Raw genomic sequence first — 23,744 nt, 5'->3', positions numbered from 1 at the left:
ATTACCTCAATGAATTTTAAACAAAACAATTCAGATGCAGTTGAAGTTCAGACTTTCAGCTTTCATTTGAGGGTATCCACATTAAAATTGGATGAAGGGTTTAGGAGTTTCAGCTCTTTAACATGGACAGATGAAATAATTTTAAAAAAGTGTTCATTTTTAGTACTTGGTTGAAAACCCTTTGTTGGCAATGACTGCCTGAAGTCTTGAACTCATGGACATCACCAGACGCTGTGTTTCCTCCTTTTTGATGTTTTGCCAGGCCTTCACTGCGGTGGTTTTCAGTTGCTGTTTGTTTCTGGGCCTTTCTGTCTGAAGTTTAGTCTTAAACAAGTGAAATGCATGCTCAATTGGGTTGAGATCAGGTGACAGACTTGGCCATTCAAGAATGTTCCACTTCTTTGTTTTAATAAACTCCTGGGTTGCTTTGGCTTTATGTTTTGGTTCATTGTGCATCTGTAGTATGAAACGACGACCAATCAGTTTGGCTGCAAATGGCTGGATCTGAGCACACAGTATGGCTCTGAATACCTCAGAATTCATTTGGCTGCTTCTGTCCTGTGTCACATCATCAATAAATACTAGTGACCCAGTGCCACTGGCAGCCATGCATGCCCAAGCCATCACACTGCCTCCGCCGTGTTTTACAGATGATGTGGTATGCTTTGGATCATGAGCTGTACCACGTCTTTGCCATACTTTTCTCTTTCTGTCATGCTCTGATGTGGAATCTTGCATTTCTCCCTGTTAAATACCATTCTATTAGTCGCTGCCCATTGTTCAATCTTATTTAGAACCTTCTGAATCCTTTCTTCTCTGGTGTTAAGGTACCTTCACAATGAACGAAATCGCAAGCGATCCGTGACATTGCAGCGTCCTGGCTAGCGATATCGTTGAGTTTGACAGGCAGCAGCGATCCGGATCCTGCTGTGCCATCGTTGGTCGGAGCAGAAAGTCCAGAACTTTATTTCGTCGCTGGACTCCCGCAGACATCGCTGAATCGGCGTGTGTGACGCCGATTCAGCGATGTCTTCACTGGTAACCAGGGTAAACATCGGGTTACTAAGCACAGGGCCGCGCTTAGTAACCCGATGTTTACCCTGGTTACCAGCGTAAGCATAAAAAAAAAAAAACACTACATACTTACATTCCAGTGTCTGTCCCCCGGCGCTCTGCTTCTCTGCATTCTCCGGAATGTAAGTATGTAGTGTTTGTTTTTTTTACGTTTACGCTGGTAACCAGGGTAAACATCGGGTTACTAAGCGCGTCCCTGCGCTTAGTAACCCGATGTTTACCCTGGTTACCAGGGGACTTCGCATAGTTGGTCGCTGGAGAGCTGTCTGTGTGACAGCTCTCCAGCGACCACGCAGCGACGCTGCAGTGATCAGGATCGTTGTCTAGATCGCTGCAACGTCGCAAAATGTGACGGTACCTTTAGCTATACCGCCTAGCTTTGCATTGTCTGCAAATTTGATTAGTTTACCTTCAGTTCCCTTATCTGGATTATTTAAAAAAAATATTGAACAACACTGGGGCCAGGACAGAGCCTTGGGGTACCCCACTTGAAACACATTTCCAATTGTACTGTATGTGCAACAATTTATTACAAGTCTTTGAGTATGATCAATGAGCCAGTTATGAATCCACCTGGCCCTAGCCATGTCAATCCAATGCTTTGTCATTTTTTTCAATAAGCAAAGTATGAGATACTTTGTGAAATGCTTTTCTGTAGATTACATATACTATATCTACTGCATTTCCCTGATCCACTCAGTTAGTAATTCCATCATAGAAGGAAATTAGACTAGTCTGACATGACTTGTTTGCCACAAATCCATGCTACCTCTGGTTACCTACTATATTTTTATCCAAGTACTTACATACATGCTGTTTAATAATTTGTTCATAGATCTTTCCTGGTAGAGAAGTAAGGCTCACTGGCCTGTAATTTCATGGCTCCATCTTATTTCCTTTGTTGAAGATAGGGACAACATTTGCCCTTCTCCAATCTTCTGGGACTTCTCCTGTTCTCCAGAATTTTCAAGGATTCTGGCTAGTGGTTCTACAATTACCTCTGCTAACTCTTTAACCCTTTTCTGCCATCGGTTTGAATAGTATGTCCGATGGCAGAACCCCGCTGTAATGCGGGCTCCGGTGGTGAACCTCCATCAAAGCCGGGACATGTTAGCTGTTTTGAACAGCTGACATGTGCCTGCACTAGGCGCAAGCGGAATTGCGTTCCACCCGCACCTATTAACTAGCTAAATGCTGATGTCAAACTCTGACAGTGGCATTTAACAAGCCCTTTCGGCCATCCAGACGGAAATGAGCGCATCAGTGACCCCCATCACATGATCGGGGGTCATCGGTGTGTTGGTATAACAACCAGAGGTCTCCTGCAGACCTCTATAATTGTTGATGCCAGATTGCTGTGAGCGCCACCCTGTGGTTGGCGCTGGCGCTCTTAGCAATGCTGTAATTTAGCTACATAGAAGCGATCTGAGCATTGCTCCTATGTAGCAGAGCCGATCAGGTTATGCCAGCTTCTAGCCTCCCATGGAGGCTATTGAAGCATGGCAAAAGTAAAAAAAAATGTTTTTAAAATATGAAAAAAGTAAATAAAATTATGAAATTTCAAATCACCCCTCTTTCGCCCCATTCAAAATAAAACAATAATAAAAGAAAAACATATTTGGCATCGTCGCTTCAGAATCGCCCGATCTATCAAGAAAAAAAAAGGATTAACCTGATCGCTAAACGCCGTAGCAAGAAAAAAATAAAAAATGCCAGAATTACGTTTTTTTGGTCGCCGCAACAGTGCATTAAAATGCAATAACAGGTGATCAAAAGAACCTATATGCACCAAAATGGTATCATTAAAATGTCAGCTTGGCATGCCAAAAATAAGCAATTATCCAATCACAGATCACAAAAAATGGAGACGCTTCGGGTAACGGAAAATTGCGCAATTTTTTTTTTGTGCAAAATTTGGAATTTTTTTTCACCAAGATAAAAAATAGCCTAGACATGTTTGGTGACTATGAACTTGTAATGACCTGGAGAATCATAATGATAGGCCAGCTTTAGCATTTAGTGAACCTAGCAAAAAAGCCAAACAAAAAACAAGTGTGGGATTGCACTTTTTTTGCAATTTAACGCACTTGGAATTTTTTTCCCGTTTTGTAGTACACAACATGGTGAAACCAATGATGTCGTTCACAAGTACAACTTGTCCTGCAAAAAATAAGCTCTCACATGGCCATATTGATGGAAAACTAAAAACGTTATGGCTCTGGGAAGGAGGGGAGCGAAAAAAACTAAAAAAGCCAAACCGAAAAAAGCTCTTGTCATTAAGGGGTTAAGTTAAAACACAAAATTGAGCTTGACTTAAGTTGGAACACATGCAGCACATAAACACATGTTCACATTGGCCATAAAACATATAAAACCTACAAGAGAAAAAAATGAGCAAAAACCCTGTAGATAAGTGAAAAGCAAAAAGTTATTTTAAATAGCACAAAATTTTTAGTAATACTGTTTTTGATCAAAAATAGCATAAAAGCCATCCCACCACGACAAGGTAACAGGACTTGGCCCAACCAGTAGAACACCAGCCTGGTGGAGCTTTACATACAATAATATTAATAATGTTTAATACAAAGAAAAAACACAAAATTGAGCTTGACTTAAGTTGGTACACATGCAGCACATAAACACATGTTCACATTGGCCATAAAATATATAAAACCTACAAGAGAAAAAATGAGCAAAAACCCTGCTGTAAATAAGTAAAAAGCAAAAAGTGCATCTAAATAACAGAGTTTTTAGTAATGCTGTTGTTGATCAAAAATAGCCTAAAAGCCATGTCCTTATTCACACTACAGTCGAATGATTTTCCTCTTGGTCTGTCTGTCTGTGTAAGGCTAGTTTCACATTTACGATCAAATCCGCAGCGTTTAATCCGCATCGGCAAGTGGAGTAAAAAATGCATAGAAACACATACAACCGCAGCGTTTTCTAGACACATGCGGGAACGCATGCGGTTAATAAAACGCTGCATTTTCCCACTTTATCATGCGTTTTGTCATGCATTTGCATATTTTGTGCGCATGGTGGAAAATTTTACAGGAGAAAAATCTAGATAACCAGACACCGCCAATGGGACTACAGAGGGCGCGTATTATGGGATATCTATATATAGACCCTAGGACTGCTGAAATCTTAACAGTGTGCTACTGTATCCTGTGTCATGATGGATCTTCGTATCGAGAGCTTTTATTTCAACCTGGATTTTATCATCAAGCTATTTCTTGCCTTTGTGTTTGCTTGGGAGCAACACAGAAATCGTGAAAGATGGAGAAGGACACGGCGTAGGCGTTTTTGGACACACCCCATTATCGAACTACGTGAGAGACGTGGAGCCTATCACACGCTATATGGCGAGCTTAATGGCAACCCAGACAAATTCCTGGAATTTACAAGGATGTCGCAAGACTCTTTCCAGGATTTGCTTGGTCGTGTCCAAGGAGCCATCCGGAGACAGGACACCCAGCTCCATAGAGCGATTCCACCAGAGGAACATCTGCTGGTTACCTTAAGGTATGTAACAATTCTAAACAAATGCCAGTCCTAATTTTGGTTGTTCTGACATGTATTCTTTGTATTTTCCTTAAAGGGAACCTGTCACCTTCCCGGGCGTTTGAAACTAAAAGAGCCACCTTGTGCAGCAGTAATGCTGCATTCTGACAAGGTGGCTCTTTTAGTTATTGGTGCTGTAACTGCAGAAATAATCCGTTTTGTAATTTGTCCTAAATACCTTTCTTCAGTCCTGGAGGCAGGCCTTTTCCCCCTGCTGCAGACACCACACAGCTTGGTGCCAGGCGCCACCTCCTCAGCGCTGTTTTGGAAACAGCCGGCGCCTGCGCTCTTTTGCATGCCTTGGGCAGGCGCAGTGAGCGCTGCCCGTCCTCTGTCCTCATATGCAGTTTAGCTGACTCCGCCTGTGCGACCGCCCTGCCTGTGAATCCCAGCCCCGCAGTGTGAATAAATCAGAAGGCACTGCGGGACTGGGATTCACAGGTAGGGTGGCCTGATCTATACTCATCAAGTCAAGTGTCAGAAATAATGAATTCATGATGCACATATAACAGCCTCATGAATTCACTATTTCTGACACATGTCCAGGTGAGCATAGATATGCCTTGTATGACCGCCATCGTCCCTTCACTTTGTGTGAAATAGATTACATACACAGAAGAGAAAATGGAGGTTATACAAGGCAGTTCTCTACTCACCAGGTCAGGTGTCCTAACTAATTAGTTTTTGGACATATGACCTATTGAGTATAGTTCTGCATTATATTGCCGCCATTTTCTCTTCAGTCTGCAACACTAGTCACAGACTAAGCAGAAGAAAGAGATTATGGAGAAAATACAAGTTTAAGTTTTTTGGCCCACCTCATATCTCTATACTAAAGACACACAAAACTGCAGTGTTGTACTTGCTAACTACTGGAGCTATGATGTGGGCAAAAAATAAAGTGTGTGGCACAGTGTTTTGTTTGGCGCACGGTGTGTGTTGCTGGCGGCGAAATGCACAATTAACCAAACATTTTTGGGGACAAAAAACATTATTATTTATTTTTAAAACAAACAAACAAAAAAAAAATAACATAAAAAAATAACAACGTCGGCACTACAACGTTTAGACCAAATATGTGTGGATGACCACATGGTCATCGTGACTGCCGACGTGGAGTCCCTATATACCTCTATCAAACATGCTGACGGATTGAGGGCAGTCAGACTTTTTCTCCTTTCCAGCAATTTGGGGGCCCCCCTTGCCGAGCTCGTTTTGATTTTATTGGAATTTTTATTAAATCATAATGTTTTTATTTTCAATTCTAACTTTTTCTTACAGTTACAGGGCACGGCAATGGGGGCCTCCTGTGCCCCGGCTTATGCAAATTTATTTTTGGGGGCATGGGAAAGAGAGATTTTCCAGGATGGCCTCATCCAGGAAATGAACTATGTTCATAACTGGATGAGGTACATTGATGATGTTCTGTTTTTTTGGGAAGGAGACGAAGAAGGATTAAATAGCCTTATGTCCAAATTAAATGACAACAAATTAAACATCAAATTGACTTTTGTCTTTGGCAGACAAATTGATTTTTTGGACATTAAAATTAATATTGACCTAGGAGGCAGAATCCAAACTGATGTTCATCGAAAACCAACGGCCACAAATTCTCTACTCCAAGCTGACTCGTCTCAATTAAAATCCACCATACAGGGAATTCCAATTGGCCAGTTCTTGCGAATAAAAAGAATTTGTTCAAACAATGAGAATTTTGAAAGACAGTCGGAAGACCTAACGGCAAGGTTTATTCAACGAGGTTACAGCAAAAGAACGATAAAAAGAGGTTACTCAAGAGCCAAAAAGACAACACGTGACCAACTACTATATGGTTCATCTGGGACTAAAAAAGATATGGAACAGGTACGCTTTATATTCACCTATAGCAATGATTGGCAAGAACTGACCCAAATAATACAGAAACATTGGGGAGTACTCATGATGGATCCTATTCTAAAAAAAGAGTTACCTCCACGACCTTCATTTGTGGCTAGAAGAGCGGCAAACTTAAAAGACATCTTAGTACATAGCCACTATGCACCATGTAATATTGGTTCTAAGAAAAAGGAAAGTAAAAATCGGGTTGGCTTTTTCCCATGCGGGATGTGCAAGGGTTGTTTAAACCATGTCAAGACAAGTACCTTTATCAATCACGATGGGTCACGAGTTTTTGACATACGGAAATATTTAAATTGCACTTCCAAGGGTGTCGTTTACCAGGCTCTCTGCACCTGCGGCAAAATTTATATTGGTCTAACTACCAGAGAGTTGAGAATAAGAACTCGAGAACATGTTAGGGACATAGAAAAAGCCAGAGATGTGGAGGACTATAATGCCTTGAAATCCCTACCAAGGCATTTTAAGAAACATCATGATTGCCAAAGTAGAGATCTGACAGTGAGAGGGATCGATCAGGTGGATTTGGGGATTAGGGTACCGTCACACAGTGCAATTTAGATCGCTACGACGGCACGATTTGTGACGTTGCATCGTCGCTTAATTATCGTTTCAAACATCGTAGACTGCGGTCACACTACACGATGCACGACGCTGAAGCGATAAATTCATGACGTATTTGCGATGTAGAAGTCGTATGGGACAGTCGTACGGTCGTGTCACACACGACGATTCAGAGCAAATTTTGCATAATCTGTGCGTGACGTTGTTCACAAGGGGCGTGTTGTGCCACTAGTTAGTGTGGTGATAGGCCAAAGGTTCTGTGCACACAATTGGTTGGAAAATTTGTCACCTGAGTGCTATTGTTCCCAATGCCACTTCACTGCTTTCAAAATTTCCTTTCTTCACTTCGTACTTGGACACTTGGTGGACCTGGACATCGGAATTTTGTACCTCGCTGAATATACCACGCTTTGCACCGCTGCTTCGAGGTATGTAAACCGCTTGGGCGTGGTGGATGGAACGCTGTATGGACGGCATGAGTGCTTCGTTCCACCACTGAAGCGAAGTGGATGGTACACTGTTGTGACTGGAGGGCTACAATGTGGCAGATGGTACGCTGTTGTGCTTGGTTGTGACTGGTGGGCTACAGCGTGGTAGATGGAACTCAGTTTGTTCGGCATGACCGCTTCGTTCCACCGCTGAAGCGATGCGGATGGTACGCTGGTGTGACTGCTTATGACCGGTTGTGTGTGATGAGCTAGAGCGTGGCAGATGGCACAATGTATGGTCACCATGAGCGCTTTGTGTGGCTGCTGTAAGGAAGCGGGCGGTACACTGTTTTGGGTTATGGTGGACTATAGGCGCGGCAGATGGAAGAAGCGATGCGGATGGTACGCTGTTGTGACTGGTCGTGACTGGTGGGCTACAGCGTGGTAGATGGAACTCAGTTTGTTCGGCATGACCGCTTCGTTCCACCGCTGAAGCGATGCGGATGGTACGCTGTTGTGACTGCTTATGACCGGTTGTGTCTGTTGCGCTACAGCGTGGCAGATGGTACAATGTATGGTCACCATGAGCGCTTTGTGTGGCTGCTGTAGGGAAGCGGGCGGTACACTGTTTTGGGTTATGGTGGACTATAGGCGCGGCAGATGGAAGAAGCGATGCGGATGGTACGCTGTTGTGACTGGTCGTGACTGGTGGGCTACAGCGTGGTAGATGGAACTCAGTTTGTTCGGCATGACCGCTTCGTTCCACCGCTGAAGCGATGCGGATGGTACGCTGTTGTGACTGCTTATGACCGGTTGTGTCTGTTGCGCTACAGCGTGGCAGATGGTACAATGTATGGTCACCATGAGCGCTTTGTGTGGCTGCTGTAGGGAAGCGGGCGGTACACTGTTTTGGGTTATGGTGGACTATAGGCGCGGCAGATTGAAGAAGCGATGCGGATGGTACGCTGTTGTGACTGGTCGTGACTGGTCGTGACTGGTGGGCTACAGCGTGGTAGATGGAACTCAGTTTGTTCGGCATGACCGCTTCGTTCCACCGCTGAAGCGATGCGGATGGTACGCTGTTGTGACTGCTTATGACCGGTTGTGTCTGTTGAGTTAGAGCGTGGCAGATGGTACAATGTATGGTCACCATGAGCGCTTTGTGTGGCTGCTGTAGGGAAGCGGGCGGTACACTGTTTTGGGTTATGGTGGACTATAGGCGCGGCAGATGGAAGAAGCGATGGTAGGCATGAGCGCTTTGTGTGGCTGCTGTTGTTAAGCGTTTGGCACACTGGCAAAAGTATTGTTAATAGGACGCTTTGTCAACCATGTAATTTTTTTTTTTAATTACTTTTTAGATGTCAAATCGTGTGGAGTTCATCCGGGATTTCATCGAGATTTATCAGTCTTTTCCCTGCCTCTGGAAAATAAAATCTCCTGAGTATTGTAACAGGGAAAAGAGGAGGGAGGGTTACTTACAGCTCATTGAGCTTTACAATCGTCAGGCACCAGATGAGGCAGCTAACGAAGCAGTTATTAAAAAGAAAATCCAGGCGCTCCGCACGGTCTGGAGGAAGGAGCTGAACAAGGTTCTTCAGACTACAAGGTCCGGAGCTTCCACTGAAGAAGTTTATGTGCCAAAACTGTGGTATTTTGAGCATCTTAATTTTCTGAGGGACCAAGAGGTGCCACGGACTTCAACGTGTCTTCGATTGTTGGCACCTGTGGAACCAATAGTTTCGGAGAACCACGCCGAGCAGGAGTCACAAGGGCAACAAGTAAGTAGCTCTTTGGACGAAAGTTCACCAATGTGTCCTATAATTACATAATTTTTCTCTGCATTTTAGGTTTTATACTTCTGATTATCACATCAGTTTAAAGTTGTTACAAAAACATGTACACATAAGTAACCCTGTTGCAGTCAAGAATTATAAGGGGAACGTAATATGTATGAAATGGAGATATATGTAAACCATACCATCGAAGCAATATAGAAAATAGTATCGCGTCAAGCTGCCGATGTACTCTTGTTGAGACTATTTAGACTATTAAATATTGGTCAGGTTCCCATAGCAGTCAGAACAGTGTAGTTCAAAGTATTCAATAAAAGGGAGGGTTAAAGAATATTACTAAGCATCAAATATATTATAATCTTTTTGTTACCTACTACGAATATATAGTTTGGATGCGGTTATGGTGGTACTACTTTTTGTTGCCGGGTTCATAACTTTTTTTTTTTTCCCCCCCCCCAGGATGACAGTGCGCAGGAGAGTACACTTGACTGTTCACAGGACTGCACAACAACAGATCTAGTGGAGGCTGCACCTGCCAGGAGTCAATCGAGGCAAGTTCAAAGAAAACGGAAAGCCACCTCAGACGCCTCAAATGAACTATTGAGCCTGGCAAAGAAGGTGTTGACAAGAAATGTTAGCCCTGCGTTAGAGGGGTTTGGACACTATGTGGTTGACAAACTGGCAAAAATGGACGACAACCAAAGAATACTAGCAGAGCGTCTGATTCTGGAAGCAGTAAACAAGGGTACTGATGGCGATTTGGACAAGAACACTTGTTTGGTCTCTTCCCGGCCAATACAGCGGACAGAGCCATCAAATTTCAATGGTTGGTCACAGGGTCAGACATCGATGCGACACAATCCTCACGTTTCCCACTTCGGCCAGCCACCCCCTAATAACTCCTACACACCAATACCTTTACATATGGCTTCGCCCATCAGGCACCAAAATTTTCAGCCGGAACAATCGTCGTATCATAATTTGTGATTTCCTAACTACTTTTACATCCCTTTTTTTTTTTTGTCTTGTTAAAATAATGTTTGAAATAAAAGCTTTTATTATACATTCTATCACTACTTTTTGATTGGTGTGTCTCAATCACAGCACTGTATGAGGGAACAAATTAACGTAACAAATTCATGTACAGTTAACTAAAAAAAAAAAATCGAATGAAAGTTTAACTAAATCTTTTAATTGGAACAACAAAAAATGGATTATTGGCCCGCCTACAACTGCTGGCACATGTCCCGCAGCTTCTGCAGCTCCTCCATTGCCACATTGTGCTGCTCCTGAATATGTGCCATAGTGTGGAGTAACTTGTCTATGCCGGCTTCAATATCCTCTTTGTTGACAGTGACGAGAGCTGTGGGTCAAAAAACATAACATTAATAACACTGTAGTCTCCCGATGTGTCTTTGCTTCTGTGAATGAAAAAAAATAAAAAAAATAAGCAAAGGGGGGGGGGGGGGGGGGGGGGAGGGTGGTTGTTTGGGTTGGGGGTGAAAGAGTGGGCCTGCAACAAAATCCAAATAACTTAATTGTGGGAACCTACTAGAATGTTGAGGCACGGAGGGCACTTCTGGATCTGAGTCGCTGTTGAATGCCTCGTGCTGTCGGCGGCGGCGCTGTCTCTTTGCCTCTGTGAAGGAAAAAAAAAAAACAAGGTCTGTCAGCATATATGGCAACAGTGGCTGCCGGGGGAGGGGGGGGGTGTTAAGAGGGGACCTGCAACTTAATCCAAATCACATAATTGTGGGAACCTACTAGGATCTGGAGGAGTTGACCCGGAGGGCACAGATCCAGGAGAGGCTGGGCGGGATGCCTCGTGGCGGCGGTGGTGCTGTGTCTTTGACTCTGTGAAGAAAAAAAAAAAAAAAATTTTTTTAAAAGTTCTGTTAGCATATATGGCAACACTGGCTGCCGGGGGGGGGAAGGGGACCAGAAACAAAATCCAAATAACATTTTTGTGGGAACCTACTAGGATCTGGAGGAGTTGACCCGGAGGGCTCCGGGACATTGGACCCTGAGGGCACAGAGCCAGAAGAGGCTGGGCGGGATGCCTCGTGGCGGCGGCGGTGCTGTGTCTTTGCCTCTGTGAAGAAAAAAAAAAAAAAAAAAAATTTTTGAAAAAGGTCTGTTAGCATATATGGCCACACTGGCTGCCGGGGGGGGGAAGGGGACCAGAAACAAAATCCAAATAACATTTTTGTGGGAACCTACTAGGATCTGGAGGAGTTGACCCGGAGGGCTCCGGGACATTGGACCCTGAGGGCACAGAGCCAGAAGAGGCTGGGCGGGATGCCTCGTGGCGGCGGCGGTGCTGTGTCTTTGCCTCTGTGAAGAAAAAAAAAAAAAAAAAAATTTTTGAAAAAGGTCTGTTAGCATATATGGCCACACTGGCTGCCGGGGGGGGGAAGGGGACCAGAAACAAAATCCAAATAACATTTTTGTGGGAACCTACTAGGATCTGGAGGAGTTGACCCGGAGGGCTCCGGGACATTGGACCCTGAGGGCACAGAGCCAGAAGAGGCTGGGCGGGATGCCTCGTGGCGGCGGCGGTGCTGTGTCTTTGCCTCTGTGAAGAAAAAAAAAAAAAAAAAATTTTTGAAAAAGGTCTGTTAGCATATATGGCCACACTGGCTGCCGGGGGGGGGAAGGGGACCAGAAACAAAATCCAAATAACATTTTTGTGGGAACCTACTAGGATCTGGAGGAGTTGACCCGGAGGGCTCCGGGACATTGGACCCTGAGGGCACAGAGCCAGAAGAGGCTGGGCGGGATGCCTCGTGGCGGCGGCGGTGCTGTGTCTTTGCCTCTGTGAAGAAAAAAAAAAAAAAAAAAATTTTTGAAAAAGGTCTGTTAGCATATATGGCCACACTGGCTGCCGGGGGGGGGAAGGGGACCAGAAACAAAATCCAAATCACATTTTTGTGGGAACCTACTAGGATCTGGAGGAGTTGACCCTGAGGGCACAGAGCCAGAAGAGGCTGGGCGGGATGCCTCGTGGCGGCGGTGGTGCTGTGTCTTTGCCTCTGTGAAGGGCAAAAAAAAAAAAAAAGGTCTGTCAGCATATATGGCAACACTGGCTGTCGGGGGGGGGGGGGAGGAGGGGACCTGCAACCAAACCCAAATCACATTATTGTGGGAACCTACTAGGATCAGTTGTCTTTGACCCGGAGGGCTCTGGGACTTCAGAGGCGGTGTGTGATGCCTCGTGTCTACGGCGGCGCTGTCTCTTTGCCTCTGTGAAGGAAAAAAAAAGTTCGGTCAGCAGTTAGCTGTGCCACATAGTACTTTTCACCGTTCATACTGTCCCATAGCTGTGGCACATAGTGGCTCTGCAACGTTCAAACTGTCCCATAGCTGTGGCACATAGTGGCTCTGCAACATTCAAACTGTCCCATAGCTGTGGCACATAGTGGCTCTGCAACATTCAAACTGTCCCATAGCAGTGGCACATAGTGGCTCTGCAACGTAGAAACTGTCCCATAGCTGTGGCACATAGTGGCTCTGCAACGTTCAAACTGTCCCATAGCAGTGGCACATAGTGGCTCTGCAACGTTCAAACTGTCCCATAGCTGTGGCACATAGTGGCTCTGCAACGTAGAAACTGTCCCATAGCTGTGGCACATAGTGGCTCTGCAACGTTCAAACTGTCCCATAGCAGTGGCACATAGTGGCTCTGCAACGTAGAAACTGTCCCATAGCTGTGGCACATAGTGGCTCTGCAACGTTCAAACTGTCCCATAGCAGTGGCACATAGTGGCTCTGCAACGTTCAAACTGTCCCATAGCAGTGGCACATAGTGGCTCTGCAACGTAGAAACTGTCCCATAGCTGTGGCACATAGTGGCTCTGCAACGTTCAAACTGTCCCATAGCAGTGGCACATAGTGGCTCTGCAACGTAGAAACTGTCCCATAGCTGTGGCACATAGTGGCTCTGCAACGTTCAAACTGTCCCATAGCTGTGGCACATAGTGGCTCTGCAACGTTCATACTGTCCCATAGCTGTGGCACATAGTGGCTCTGCAACATTCAAACTGTCCCATAGCTGTCCAACATACTTTTGGGTACCTGAGTACTAACCTCTGCTAATCTCCTGGCGAAGCTCCTGCAGGCGCTCTGGGCTTTTCGACTTGAGATCGCCCCATTTTTTAACAATCTGGGCCTTGGTCCGAGTTATCCCAAACCGCTTCCTGAGGCCCTCAGACACCACACGGACAACTTCCTCCTTGTGCTGGTTGCGGTGCAGCACCAGCCCTGTGGTTTCATACTGCATCCTATCCATTGTTCCAATAAGGAACTTGAGCTCTGGGATGCCCATAGGTGGACCACGGCGACTGGCAGCCATTATCACGATGTCAGGGGACAAAAACAAGCTAGGGCAGGCACGCAGGAACGCTGTAACGTCATCACGCCGTCATAGACCACGAGCGTACTTAACGTGCCGCTCCGGCGTTATATAACGATACTTCGAACGGCATTTACTATGTGCGTTCCTTTCTTAACGCTCAGTCGTCACAAATGTGACGCTGTTCATAAACGGCAACGCTATTGCGATGCCAATGGCGCGGCAGGACGGCGGAGCGCAGCTCCTCCTCTGGGCGTTGCTCTTCAGGGTCATTCCATCTAAAATGGCGGCGAGAATGCGTTCTGCTCCTCTGGGGCAGCCAGAACTCCTTTTTTTTATTTCCCAGATGGATGCCATGGATTACGAGGGTCTGGAGAGCCGCCCTGCCCACCCACACATCCACAAGCGAGAAGTGCTTGGACAAATAACAAGAATGATGGAGAGGAGGTTTGGTGTCTGCCGCAGTCAGCTTCAGCTGCGTAAAAAATGGGCTGACCTCCGCTATAAAACGCCACAAATGTTTGCGGAGTTGCGTGCGGAGGCAAGGCGAGGCAAGTACTAGTACTAGCTTTGCTCTGCAGCACTCAACATTTGTGTGTAAACATTGTGATTCTTTACTTTAGGTGTAGAGAGACAGCGGCGGCAAGTCAGACACACCATTGCCACCAGTACCCCATCTTCAGGCACCAGTGGGAGCCCACAGTCCGGGACATCACGTAAGTTCACAATCATTTATTGCATTTTTTTTAACATCACACGGGACATAACAGGGTACCTGAAATATTTGAAGACATTACAGACGCAGTAATGACCCAGCGGCCTACCACGCCACCACCAGAGAGCAGACGGCCTCGCACCCCTACACCACCCTCAACACCTCCCTTTCGACACTCCTCTTCCTCCCCCGGGTCGGCGGCCTACCACACCTCCACCATCTGTTGCGACCATGCACCCTCGCACCCCTGTGAAGTGTGATATAAATTTTATGTTTCAGTATATTGTTAGCTTTGATCTGCAGCACTCTACATGTGTTTTTAAAGATTGCGTTTGTAAACTTTCTGTGTAGAGAGACAGCGGCAGCAACAGGTACCTGCCATTGCCAGCAGCACCACAGCATCCAGCACCAGCGGGAGCCCACAGTCCGTGACGTCACGTAAGTTAACAATCATAGATTACAATTTTTCAACTGCATACGGGACATAAGAGGGTAGCGGAAATATTTGAATACATTACAGACGCAGTAATGACCCAGCGGCCTACCACGCCACCACCAGAGAGCAGACGGCCTCGCACCCCTACACCACCCTCAACACCTCCCTTTCGACACTCCTCTTCCTCCCCCGGGTCGGCGGCATTCTCCCCAGAAGCTAACATACGTAAGTGACCAAAACTGCGAGCGCTTCCCAACGGCGTGTTCCATAGTTAACCAGATCTGTTATTATTTGCTTTTAGGTGCTGCAGCAGTGGCCAGATCGCTGGGATGGGACATTAGCAGCTCTGGTTCTGGCAATGAGGAACCGGCGTCCCTTCTCCGTAAGTATCAAGATAATGCGAGTGGTTTTCTGCTGGATGTCACCATAGACAACCAAAACTGTAAAATATATTAAAATTTACATCGCCCTGTGGTGCCAGACCAAATAGAAATTTACAACACAGAAAATTCGGTCCTGCCCCAGAGGTCGAGATGTATTTTCAGAGGAATCAACGTTGGTTCTCCAACCTCTTCTATCCACAGAAACGGCCACCGTAAGAGAGCTCCTGGCGAGACAATTGCGACTGGAGCGGACAGCAGCGCTCCTGCAGCAGACAGCAGCGCTCCTCCAGAGTCAAGTGGAGCAGCAGGGCGTGACGCTGCGACACCTCTTGGGCAGGAGATAATATTTTTTGTGGTGGGGGGGTTATGTTATATTTTGTTGTAAAATAATTTAAAACCAAGAAGTGTTACAAAAAAAAACAAAAATCTTCGCATTCTTTCTTTAATGTTTACCAAGCTATAAGGGTTAACAGCAACATTGTATAGGCATCACATTTAAAGTTATTTAGCGAGGTTTATATGACAGCAAAGCAAAAAAACAAATTTTTATGTTATACGGCGCGATCCTGCCACGGTACAGCTCCAGAACCATTAAAGTACTGACAGTATTTTTCGCGACAGTCCCTTGCATCGTCTGCCTGTCTGCCAGATCCAAGAGCTTGAAGAGCTGTAAAATTTTCAGGTTGTGTACGCCATTCCCCGGGCACAATATCTCCGGTTCGTGCGTCCACTGCATCAATAAACGAAGGAGGAGAATAGGAGTTCGTATCATGACGTCTCAGGAAATTATGGAGCACACAGCATGCCAAAACCACAATGTCTATAGACGGCAGCTTCAAGTTGATAGCTGTGTGGAACACTCTAAACCGATTTGCCATTATCCCAAAGGCATTTTCAACCACACGACGGGCCCTCGACAACCGGTAATTAAAGATTCTGCGCTCCGGTGTGAGTGTTCTCTGTGCAAATGGCTTCAGCAAATGTGGATGAAGAGGGAAAGCTTCATCAGCGATGAAGACAAAATTTAGGTTTGCTTTTGTGTCTTCATTTAGTGGCAACAGCAGTTCATTGTTCCTCAAGCTTTCCCCAAATGAAGTGTGTTCAAAAACACCACCGTCGGAGACTCGACCATTCATGCCAACATCCACATCGACAAACTCATAGTTTGCATTGACAAGGGCCATGAGGATCACACTGAAATATCCTTTGTAGTTGAAAAAAAATGATCCAGAGTTGGCTGGTTGCGTGATGCGCACATGCTTTCCATCTAATGCACCACCGCAGTTTGGAAACTGCCACAGCTCATCAAAATCGGAACCAATCCTCTTCCAGTCATCCGCCGTCTTGGGAAACTGCAAGATGAGAAGGAAACATGTACAAATTTGGTCAAATATATTATGCACATACACTCTCATGTGGACATCCTACAGCGATTGAGGCGCAGTATGGATTAGTATAACAAAGTCAACAACACAGAGTATGCAGGCAGCCATTTTTTTTTACAGATGGCTTCGGTCACTCAGAGGGGGTGCTAAACAATATATCTAAATAATAGAATCAATAAAATTACGTTGGGAGCAGCAAATAAAAAAGGGTGGCGCAGGGTTGGAGCAGCACATATCAGAATGGAGACGCAAAATGGTAGCAGCACATGTCAGAATGGAGGCGCAGGATCACAGCAGCACATGTCTGAATGGGGGCGCAGGATGGGAGCAGCACATGATAGGATGTAGAACATATACCTATAGAAATGCTCGCCATCAGGGCGTAGAACTGGTTCAATAGCTAGTATAATATATCGACATAACACAGCAGCCAAAAAAAAATAGTAGTACCTCCATATAATGCCTTAAGCTCTGCACAATGGCCTCGCATGTCTCCGGAATCACAACGCTCAGGAAAGGTCTGGAAACAGCTGCGGAAAACTGCAAATCCTGAAGAGACCTTCCTGTTGCCAGGAAGCGCAGTGTCACCGCCAACCTTTCCTCCACGGGCACGGCTGCACGCATCGGCGTATCACACCTTTGTATGAGTGGCGTAACAGCAGACAGTATTATTTTGAAGGATTCCTCGGACATCCGAAGGTAGTTTCGGAAATCTTGAGGGTTATTGTCACGTAACTCTCTTATGAGACCCATGTGTGACAATGTGGATCTTTTCTGCAGCCAGCTCCGGGTCCACATGCGACGTTTTCGTTTAGGACGTCTCTCCTCTTGGAGACGTGCTGCCTCAAACACCAGGGCAGCAGCAACAACAGAACTCTCATCGGAAGTGAGCATAGTTCCTAAAAAGAAAACAAACGTACAATAAATACACGTGCTTACAAAACAATGTTCTGACCATTGATCTAATAACTATATATGTTACTACTGGTATTAAATGGGGCAGTCAACCATCTCAATCTGTAAAAGGATTAATTAATTGGGCCACGCAACAGCTGTGTACCTGAGGTTCTCAGGCCTACCCTACTCAAAGGAACAATCAACCACACTCCAGCGTTTATCCCCGTTGAAGCGCAACATATGCTACGCTGTAGCGTTATACATACCTTTTGCGGTAAAAGTCTAGTAGTTAGGGAATCCAGCGAATTTAGGAGTTCTGTTCACAGCACGTGCTACAGAGAGAAATGAATAGCACGCTCGAGAGCTCCGGTTTTATCCGCTGGGAACAATAGTCCTTTGTCGAATGAGCGCACAGTATTGTACCGCCCAATCAGCACACGGGAGGTGGAGAATTCAGCGCTCCTACGTAGCCAGCTCCTCCGCCCTTTACATCGTATACAATATCGTGCACACCTTTGTCACACCATGCGATCATGCCGCCACAGCGGGACACTAGACGACGAAAGAAAGTTTCAAACGATGTGCTACGACGTACGATTCACAGCGGGGTCCCTGATCGCAGGAGCGTGTCACACGCTGCGATATCGTACCTATATCGCTCGAACGTCACAAATCGTGCCGTCGTAGCGATCTAAATTGCACTGTGTGACGGTACCATTAGGTCGGGCACTAATGCAATTAGAGAGTAAGTGGATTTATCGGTTGGGGTCAATGAGTCCACAAGGCCTCAACGAAAGTCTTGGATTTGCAGCATTTCTCTAAGTACTTTGATCTTGATATGGAGGTATCCTTTTTAATCAGTGAGGTGTTTCACTTTTTAATAATTTTTATATTTATGTGTTCTGTGTTTATTTTTTTACTAAAATGTTTTTCTATTTAGTAGATGGTTTCGGATACTTTTAGTCGCCTGGTCATGATGTTTCCATGGGGATGATACTCGGAGTTAACATCAATCATCAGTAATTTTTCCACAAACAGCGTGAGGAATGATACTCGAATTTAACATCAATACATCATCAGTATATCCTTTTTTTTCACAAACAGCGTCAGGGATCGGATGGAAAATATTGATTATGTATGCTGATCTGTTTTCCCTTATATATATATTTTTTGTTATACTATTTATGAATATACGGACATTGAGAATAGAGAGCAAGTTTATTTTGAAATTAAAGCGAAATATATAGAGGGACTATGATGTTATGTATTACTTTTTCCTCTCTCCCTCCATGTCCCAAATATTGCATTAACAGATATATATGTGAGGTGTTTTTATTATGTTATACATGTATTGATTTATTTTCATTCCTCGTCCTCCCCTCCTCTCCCTCCTGCCCTCCCTCCCCCCCCCCCTTTATATGTGGTATAAAAATATACATGATTGACAGAAGGTATCAATCAGGATGTATAGGGAATTTAGGAATGACCTTAATGCTGATGTACAAGGTTAATGCTCTGTAAGGGTTGTTCTTTTGAGACTTCATATTTAAAGCTATGTTTTTGTGATATAGTGGTGTATGTATATGCACTTTGGCACTATGCACTTTATGAATAGTGTTTTTTTAAATCATCACTTCAATTGCCCGGTCTTGTTTATCGTATTTATTATATATCCTTATTATTATTATATCTCTCACTGGTTATTCATCATTAATTATTGATGTCTTACATTATTAGCTCTTATGCACTTTATATCTAATATATTTCAATAAACAGCACTCCACTTTGATTTAGCAATTTATTTGTATATTTGCACCGTTATGCACGTAGCACCTAAGTACTAGAAACAGCCGGTATAGAAGTCTCCTTTGCCGTGCTGAACGCATGCGCAGTACGTTCTAGCTCTGAGATACTTCTGTCAGCGCTCTGATGTGGAAACGCTTGCATTCCAGCTTGCGTTCCACTGAGCGCCTGCGCAGAAGTAACCATTTGCATACAGAGCAGCACGGAAGCTGCATGCGTCGCTTAAGCCGGCACTACCCTATGACAACTCTCTACGTCCACTCGGCACTTACGTTGCACCTCCCCATTGGTCTAGGCTGGTATAATAATAATAATAAGCCATCCTCTCCTCATTGAGACACGCCCCCGGAAGAAGCTAGGGCGAAACGCGCGTCGTGGCGCACCAGGAAGGCACATCTAGCTGGCACCTCGCACTTTATCCGGTCTCCTTGTTTGCGGCTGTTTTCAGGTATTTGCTACTCTATATACCCTTATAGTATGGTTTACTAGCTGTCACCGTGCACTTTATCCGGTCTCCTTGTTTATAGCTTATTTCAGGTATTTGCTACTCTATATATCCTTATAGTATGGGTTACTTTCCAGGCTCAATATATATTTAATTTAGGACATCACAGTGATATAAATCGGTTACCCTAAATGATGTGTTTTTATATAAGTAGCCTTTGTATATGAGTACCTAATATATATAAAAAATAAACATTGTATGCTGGATTATATAGAGTACATATATGGTTATTTAACCTTTATTAATAGATATAAACGGCATAGGACATTTATTCCATTGTAAGTGAAAATATAATTGCGACTGCTGCCATATGTATGTAAGGAATGCCATTTTTTGTGTCCTTCTACTCTGTTTTTGTGATATTTTTCTGCTTTGTGGATTTTAAATTTTGAAAATAAAGAAATGTGGTTTTATATATGGTTCTCTTCTTGCGGCTAATGATATATAAGTCCGCGTTTTGTTTGGTTATTAAGGATCTGAAGTGCCATAGAATTGGATTAAGACGGGACATATAGGTATTTTGAATCTGTCCTCATATGCAGTTTAGCTGACTGCGCCTGTGCGACCGCCCTGCCTGTGAATCCCAGCCCCGCAGTGTGAATAAATCAGAAGGCACTGCGGGACTGGGATTCACAGGTAGGGTGGCCTGATCTATACTCATCAAGTCAAGTGTCAGAAATAATGAATTCATGATGCACATATAACAGCCTCATGAATTCACTATTTCTGACACATGTCCAGGTGAGCATAGATATGCCTTGTATGACCGCCATCGTCCCTTCACTTTGTGTGAAATAGATTACATACACAGAAGAGAAAATGGAGGTTATACAAAGAAGTTCTCTACTCACCAGGTCAGGTGTCCTAACTAATTAGTTTTTGGACATATGACCTATTGAGTATAGTTCTGCATTATATTGCCGCCATTTTCTCTTCAGTCTGCAACACTAGTCACAGACTAAGCAGAAGAAAGAGATTATGGAGAAAATACAAGTTTAAGTTTTTTGGCCCACCTCATATCTCTATACTAAAGACACACAAAACTGCAGTGTTGTACTTGCTAACTACTGGAGCTATGATGTGGGCAAAAAATAAAGTGTGTGGCACAGTGTTTTGTTTGGCGCACGGTGTGTGTTGCTGGCGGCGAAATGCACAATTAACCAAACATTTTTGGGGACAAAAAACATTATTATTTATTTTTAAAACAAACAAAAAAAAAATTAACTGCGCCTGCTTGGGGCAGAGTGCAGGAAATGGGGGTATGTAGCTGTTAAGCTTGACTCACTGTGGACGACGCCGGGGTGACAGGAGAAGGGGCAATTAAATTACTGGGGTCTAGCAGATTGGGGATGGGGCTCGACGCATGAGAGGGCTGAGACACACTGGAAGGGTGAGACAAACCTGACATAACAGACACATTGGGAGGTGAGGGGGGAGGAATAAAAATAGTCCGCCTTTTTTCCCCTTTTTGGGATCGGCGCTGTGGTCTGGGGAGCCTTGGTGGGATCAGTTCTTGCGGCCTGGTCATAGTGGCCAAACTGTCACTGTCTTTGTCCCGCTGCTGCGGCTGTATGGTTTCGGTAGGAGTTTGTAAGGCCATGCCAGGGTCCTGCTGCATCGTGGTGGTGGAACGGAAGGGAATGCCAGGGTCCTGCTGCATCATGATGGTGGAGCGAAAGGGAATGCCAGGGTCCTGCTGCATCATGGTGGCGGAGCGGATGGGAATGCCAGGGTCCTGCTGCATCGTGGTGGCGGAGCAGAAGGCCATGCCAAGATCCTGCTGCATTGTGGTGGCAGAGCAGAAGGGAATGCCAGGGTCCTGCTGCATTGCAGTGGTGGAGCAGAAGGCCATGCCAGGGTCCTGCTGCTGCATGGTGGTGTCAGTGGAGGAGGTTCAAGCAGGAGCAGCAGTTGTCATGGTGGTGGCGGTGGGCTGTCCTACAGCACTCGGCATGGTGGTGGTGCTGTAGTGGTGTCCAGCAGTGCTTTTGAATGGAGGTGGCCGTGCAGTGGTATGCAGCAAAGGTCGGCATTGAGGTCAAGCGTGACAGCGTAGGCACAGGTGGATCAGCCACCAATGTCTGCTGAAAATACAGACTTTGCTGCATAGCCTGCACATAAGCAGCATTGAAGGCCTGCATGACTCTAAGCTGGAGATCAGGAGTAAGGTGTTCCGACATGCCCTGTTCAATTTGATTAAAAAAATGATGTGCTGGCCTCTGGAGGTCGGCTTTTACTTGGTCAAGGCTTTTGGTGACCTCCTGGATACGTATATTCATATGGCTAATGGCAGTATCCAGTGGGTCACCCAAAGCCTTGAGTCCATCGTGAAAAACCGAGCTTAAGTGCAAAAACTCGAGCATGAGTGACCTGTCCGATGCCCTCTGCTGCAGCCGGGAGGAGCCCAAAAAAAAGAGCAGAGGTAGAGGACTGGGAAAGGGGAACACCTGATGGACCAGCTTCCTGGTCTCCAGTTAGTGTGGCAGGCCCACTTGCTGCAGCGCTGCAGGATGGCTGAGACGGGTCCGTGGCTCTCTGATGAAGTACCGCTCCAGAACCTGGGTCAACAGTGCTGCTCCATGTGCTGTGAAAAAAGGAAAAAAATAATAATACCAAAAAATTACAAAACGCCAACGCCTGTGGAATAGAAACATACAGATTATGGCAATACAACTCAACCTAATGCACAGAAAAAAAACTTACGTTCTCTGGGCAAGGACCGGTCTTAAAAATGCTAGAATGCGGTGGTATTTATACTTTTGGATCCTTGCTCAAGAACCACTGGGAACATGGCTCTCTTGATGCAGGTCCTTGTTGAAGTGGTCTTTCATCGAACGCCAACGTGTTTTGACTTTGAGCACTGTTGAAAAAAAAAAAATAAGGGTTAGACAATGGACTTTTGGCCGTGCTCACACAACTGTGTGTGATGAGAGAAACTCCTGAGAGTTTCTGTCATCACACACAGTTTTAGTGATAATGGCCAAGGTCTCTGCTCATCACACTGCATTGCAATACTTACAAAATGCATTTCGGACCCGAGTCGGGGCGTTGTCCCAGCCATTCCACATCGCTTTGGCCACCTCATTCCATAGCCGCCGGATCGTCACGTTGTCCGAGTGCTGTGGAACCCGGGTGTCCCACAACGGGACTCGCTCATGGACCAGGTAGATGAGGATATCGTTGTCAATGAGGTTCTCATCCCGTTCTGGAACCTTAAAAAATAAATGAATACATTAATGTTGGAAACATTAACATAAGGAAAAGAAAGAAAACAGAGGCTGAGAAATGGCATGAATAATGAAAGTCAAGATAAAAAAGGAGTCCAGAAGAAAAATGTAAAGAAAGAGAAAAGTAAAGAAAGGAAGATTCAAGAATACTAAAGTGAGGATACAGTAAACAGTCAGCCAGGTATACTTACACGCTGCCGCCTTGCCACCCGACCGTGACCTCGCTGCTCCTGCTCACCCTCTGCCGCAGTGGAAAAAGTGCTCTAAAACAAGGAATAAAAAATTGTCATATGTGTAGAAGTGACAGTGAATACTTACCAATCTGAAGAGTTGAGTACTCACTTCACTGACATGTTCGGCTTGAGAAGGCCCAGGACGTTGCTCCTCATCAGAAGATGACATTCTGATGCATGCAGAAAGAAAGAAATGGCAGAAATTAGGACATGTAGAGACAGAAAATAGAAAATTAAGGCATTGGCTAGGATATATTCACATAGTTCAGTCTTGTTTCCTCCAAGGTGCTTTTGGCGTTCTGGTCTGGTTCTCTATCTGCTGAGTAGTGACCTGCAAATGTCCACTCCCTCCCTTTATCACCTTGCATGTGGGGGGTGGATAATCAGTGTCTAAATATGTTTTTCTCTGGTGCAGCGCATGCATTCACAAACGCATGTGCTTGCGGCTGCATGCGTTCACATAGACAGCAATGCGTTTTTTTGCCGCATT

The 23,744-nt window shown here is 45.1% G+C and overlaps 1 protein-coding gene across 1 annotated transcript; it reads left to right on the top strand.

The window, feature by feature from the left end:
- Positions 1–8,500: 8,500 nt before the first annotated feature.
- Positions 8,501–10,389, top strand: LOC138670992 (uncharacterized). Its single transcript, XM_069758819.1, has 2 exons — positions 8,501–9,304; positions 9,779–10,389. Exons 1-2 carry the CDS (start codon positions 8,885–8,887, stop codon positions 10,304–10,306), a joined length of 948 nt encoding a protein of 315 aa, XP_069614920.1. The 5' UTR covers positions 8,501–8,884; the 3' UTR covers positions 10,307–10,389.
- The last annotated feature ends 13,355 nt before the right edge of the window (positions 10,390–23,744 follow it).

This window comes from Ranitomeya imitator, chromosome 3 (assembly GCF_032444005.1).
Source record: "Ranitomeya imitator isolate aRanImi1 chromosome 3, aRanImi1.pri, whole genome shotgun sequence".
In the NCBI taxonomy this organism is placed as follows: Eukaryota; Metazoa; Chordata; class Amphibia; order Anura; family Dendrobatidae; genus Ranitomeya; species Ranitomeya imitator.
Note: the sequence above shows the minus strand (reverse complement) of the source record. Positions and strands in the feature narration are given on the sequence as shown.